Source organism: Hyla sarda, chromosome 2 (genome assembly GCF_029499605.1).
Source record: "Hyla sarda isolate aHylSar1 chromosome 2, aHylSar1.hap1, whole genome shotgun sequence".
Classification (NCBI taxonomy): Eukaryota; Metazoa; Chordata; class Amphibia; order Anura; family Hylidae; genus Hyla; species Hyla sarda.
The window spans coordinates 488,850,349-488,854,225 of NC_079190.1; the positions used below are offsets into that span (position 1 = coordinate 488,850,349).

At 43.8% G+C, this 3,877-nt stretch overlaps 1 protein-coding gene across 1 annotated transcript; it reads left to right on the top strand.

The window, feature by feature from the left end:
- The first annotated feature begins 397 nt into the window (after positions 1 to 397).
- On the top strand, positions 398 to 3,594 carry LOC130358091 (protein spinster homolog 1-like). Its single transcript, XM_056560898.1, has 2 exons — positions 398 to 583; positions 2,029 to 3,594. Exon 2 carries the CDS (start codon positions 2,054 to 2,056, stop codon positions 3,566 to 3,568), a length of 1,515 nt encoding a protein of 504 aa, XP_056416873.1. The 5' UTR covers positions 398 to 583; positions 2,029 to 2,053; the 3' UTR covers positions 3,569 to 3,594.
- Positions 3,595 to 3,877: the final 283 nt, after the last annotated feature.

Here is a 3,877-nt window from a genome sequence, read left to right on the forward strand (position 1 = left end):
AACGTTGCTCTTTGCACATTTGGGATGAATAAATAGTTTTCATTTTTTCACCATACCTTGAGTGCCACAGCATTTTCCTTGGAACTATATATATATATATATATATAGATATATATATATATATATATATATATATATATATATATATACACAAATCAAAAAATATGTTGCAGTCTCTTGTAACCTTTTTTTATTGGACTAACAGAATTTTGTAGAGACAAGCTTTCAGGATTCCTCAAAGGACTTTATAAATTATCAGGGAGGAATCCCAAAAGTTTGTCTCTACAACATTCTGTTAGTCCAATAAAAAAGGTTATTACAATCTGCATCACTGGACTAATACGGCTCCTCACATTTACTATACAGATATACACATAGCTGAAGATGGTTTAGAACCCTGTGATGTCACACATGCTTGTGATGATGTCACCGTAAGCTGTACAAGGAGGTGCGCGCCGGCTGCAGTCTCTTCAGTGTGTTTTGCATTCACAACCTGTGGTGCAAAGTGTTTCTTAGAGAGTTTCTATTTGCGATAGAGAATTCAAGATTTTGACCGTTCCTTGTCTGAAGAGAGAACCACAAGGTAAGTCTCAGCCTCTTCTATTCATACATACACAGGGCTTTTTGTTTGACAGTTTTTTTTTATTGCTGTTGCTTTTTTTTTTTTTTTAGCAAAAAAAAAAAACAAGAAATTAATTTCCAAAAGAAATAACAAAAGTTCTATTTCTCATAGCATTGTGACAATACTTGGCTTAGGCATTAAACATAATAAAACGCACAGATAGTATCATGACCAGAGCTTTTTCTTGCAAAACTGCTAAAATGCAATTATGCCCAAAAAAGCCCCCCGAGAAAAAGAGTCCTAATTCATGAAGTTCTAAAAGATATAAGTCTATGAGAAAGATTTGGTGGTGTAGTAAAAGAATGACAGAAAGATTATGGCAGAAATATAATAGTATATAATAGAATTCTGTGTGTACTAACAATAGAAATACTCTGGGTACTCCGAAAGGGAAAATGTTCAAATCAGCTAGTGGCAGAAAGTCATATAGGGGACGGATAGATCCCAATGAGGTGGGGTAGGTTCATTATTAGTAAATGTATATAGCAGGATAGCCCAATTGTATCTACAGTATGAACTTCCCATAACCCAGTGACCATACAGCCAAGCCCTTATAATCCGCCATTACTAGGACAGATTCAGGGTTATCAGATATTACTAGGACCGGACAGGTTCAGGGTTATCAGATATTACTATGACCGGACAGGTTCAGGTTTATCAGATATTACTAGGACCGGACAGGTGCAGGGTTATCAGATATTACTAGGACCGGACAGGTTCAGGGTTATCAGATATTACTAGGACCGGACAGATTCAGGGTTATCAGGTATTACTATGACCGGAGAGGTTCAGGTTTATCAGATATTACTAGGACCGGACAGGTTCAGGGTTATCAGATATTACTATGACCGGACAGGTTCAGGGTTATCAGATATTACTAGGACCGGACAGGTTCAGGGTTATCAGATATTACTAGGACCGGACAGGTTCAGGGTTATCAGATATTACTAGGACCGGACAGGTTCAGGGTTATCAGATATTACTAGGACCGGACAGATTCAGGGTTATCAGGTATTACTATGACCGGAGAGGTTCAGGGTTATCAGATATTACTAGGACTGGACAGGTTCAGGGTTATCAGATATTACTAGGACCGGACAGGTTCAGGGTTATCAGTTATTACTAGGACCGGACAGGTTCAGGGTTATCAGATATTACTAGGACCGGACAGGTTCAGGGTTATCAGATATTACTAGGACCGGACAGGTTCAGACATTGGTAACCTCAGGGAAGACGTCTCCATATAAAACACTTATAGAGAAGCATCTTCTTCTGAGGCTGCGATGGTCTTAGTGTTATCTTGTGTTTCTGTGCTGGACATTTCTGCTCTGTATGAAGGATCTATTGTATAATGACAGGAATGATGACATGTTGTCTAATGTCTTCACTTATCTCTCTCTCTCTAGTGTTTTCAGGCTCTGACCTGTGACCATGGCCTCTCCACAAGACCCATTGCTGAAGGAGGAGGAAGAAGCAATGGAGGACCATAGTGATATGGATGTAGAAAAGGGCGATATCCCTGAGAGGCAGAACCTGCCATCTCTAAGCGTGATGTCCACCGCACGTTCCATCATCACGGTAGTGATCCTCGCCTTTGTTAATTTGCTCATCTATGCAAATCGCTCCAGCGTGGCGGGGGTGCTGCCTTATATACAGAAAGCATATGACACCAATGCTAGTCTGTCCGGCTTATTGAATACATTGTTCATTGGAAGCTACGTGCTGGTCGCACCAATTGCCGGATATTTGGGCGACCACTGTAATAAGAAATATACTGTTTGCGCTGGAGTCATCGTTTGGCTGAGCATGACACTTACCCTGTCATTCATCCCCGACGGGTATTTTCTGCTCTTCCTGCTGACGAGTGGGCTGGTTGGAGCCGGAGAGGCGACTTTCTGCACCATCGCCCCCTCCATCATTGCAGACCTTTTTACAAGTGACCAGCGGACCCGCATGCTGAACGTGTTTTACTCCGTCATACCTGTAGGCTGCGGACTAGGATACATCATCGGGCCCAAAGTGACTGATGCAGCAAGGGGCGATTGGCACTGGGCGTTTCGGGTCACCCCTGGCCTGGGCCTCATAGCTGTGGCTTTGTTGATTTTGGTCACAAAGGAGCTTCCAAGAACGACTACAAACGGGAAGAAGAACAACAAATCCCAGAAGTTTGCCAAATGGGCGACAGATCTGAAAAAACTATTTAAAAATCGAAGCTTCATGTTAACCACCATGGGATCGACGGCTGTATCCTTCATAGTGGGAGCCATAGGTGTATGGGGTCCGTCATACCTGACCCACGCACGAACACTCCTACAAGAGAAGGACCCTTGCCGTGCTGAACCGTGTGACTATCACGACATCCTAATATTTGGTGTGGTTACAGTCGTTTCCGGCATTCTGGGAGTTGTAGCAGGGACGGAGATAAGTAAAAGATATCGCAAATCCAACCCACGGGCCGATCCGCTTGTGTGTGGATGCGCGATGATGCTCTCCGCCCCTTTTCTTCTGTTGGCATTGACTTTTGGCAACATCAGCCTCGTTGCCACCAACATCTTCATCTTCATCGGAGAGACGCTTCTGTCAGTAAATTTCACCCTCATATCTGACATTATACTAAAAGTAGTAACTCCGTGGAGGAGATCTTCAGCCCTGGCCGTGCAGATGACAATCTATCACCTCCTAGGTGACGCCGGCAGCCCGTACCTCATCGGCCTGATATCTGACACCTACGAACGAGGATATGCCAAATCCCCTCTTCTGAAATACCGCAGCCTGGAGTATGCCCTCATGACCTGCACCATAATGGCAGTCATCGGAGGGGCCTTCTTCATGGCCACGGCCCTATATATAGAGAGGGACGAAAAAGAAGCAGAGATGGAATCAGAACCTCCGTCATCCTCCTCCTCCTCACTGCTTCCTGCCGATGAGGACCGCGCTTCAGACTGAGGAAAAGTCATTGCTTACCTTTATCTCGTTTACTTAATTAAAAAAAAATTAAGAAAAAAATAACTGCATTTGTTCTATGTTCCACTTTACCCCTTATTCTCTACCCAGGGGCGGACACAGACAGCAGAGGGCCCTTGTGCAAAGAATGTGCCTGTGCCCCCCCACCAAAAACATCAATTGTTCAGCACCCCCCCTCCATGTGTCAGTTACTCAGGTGGACCCCCATATGTCACTTGCTGTATAAGTTTCTAATTATTTATTAAGGCCTCCCATACGCCGCAGCTCGTTCAAGCCCCCCACATTAGGTAG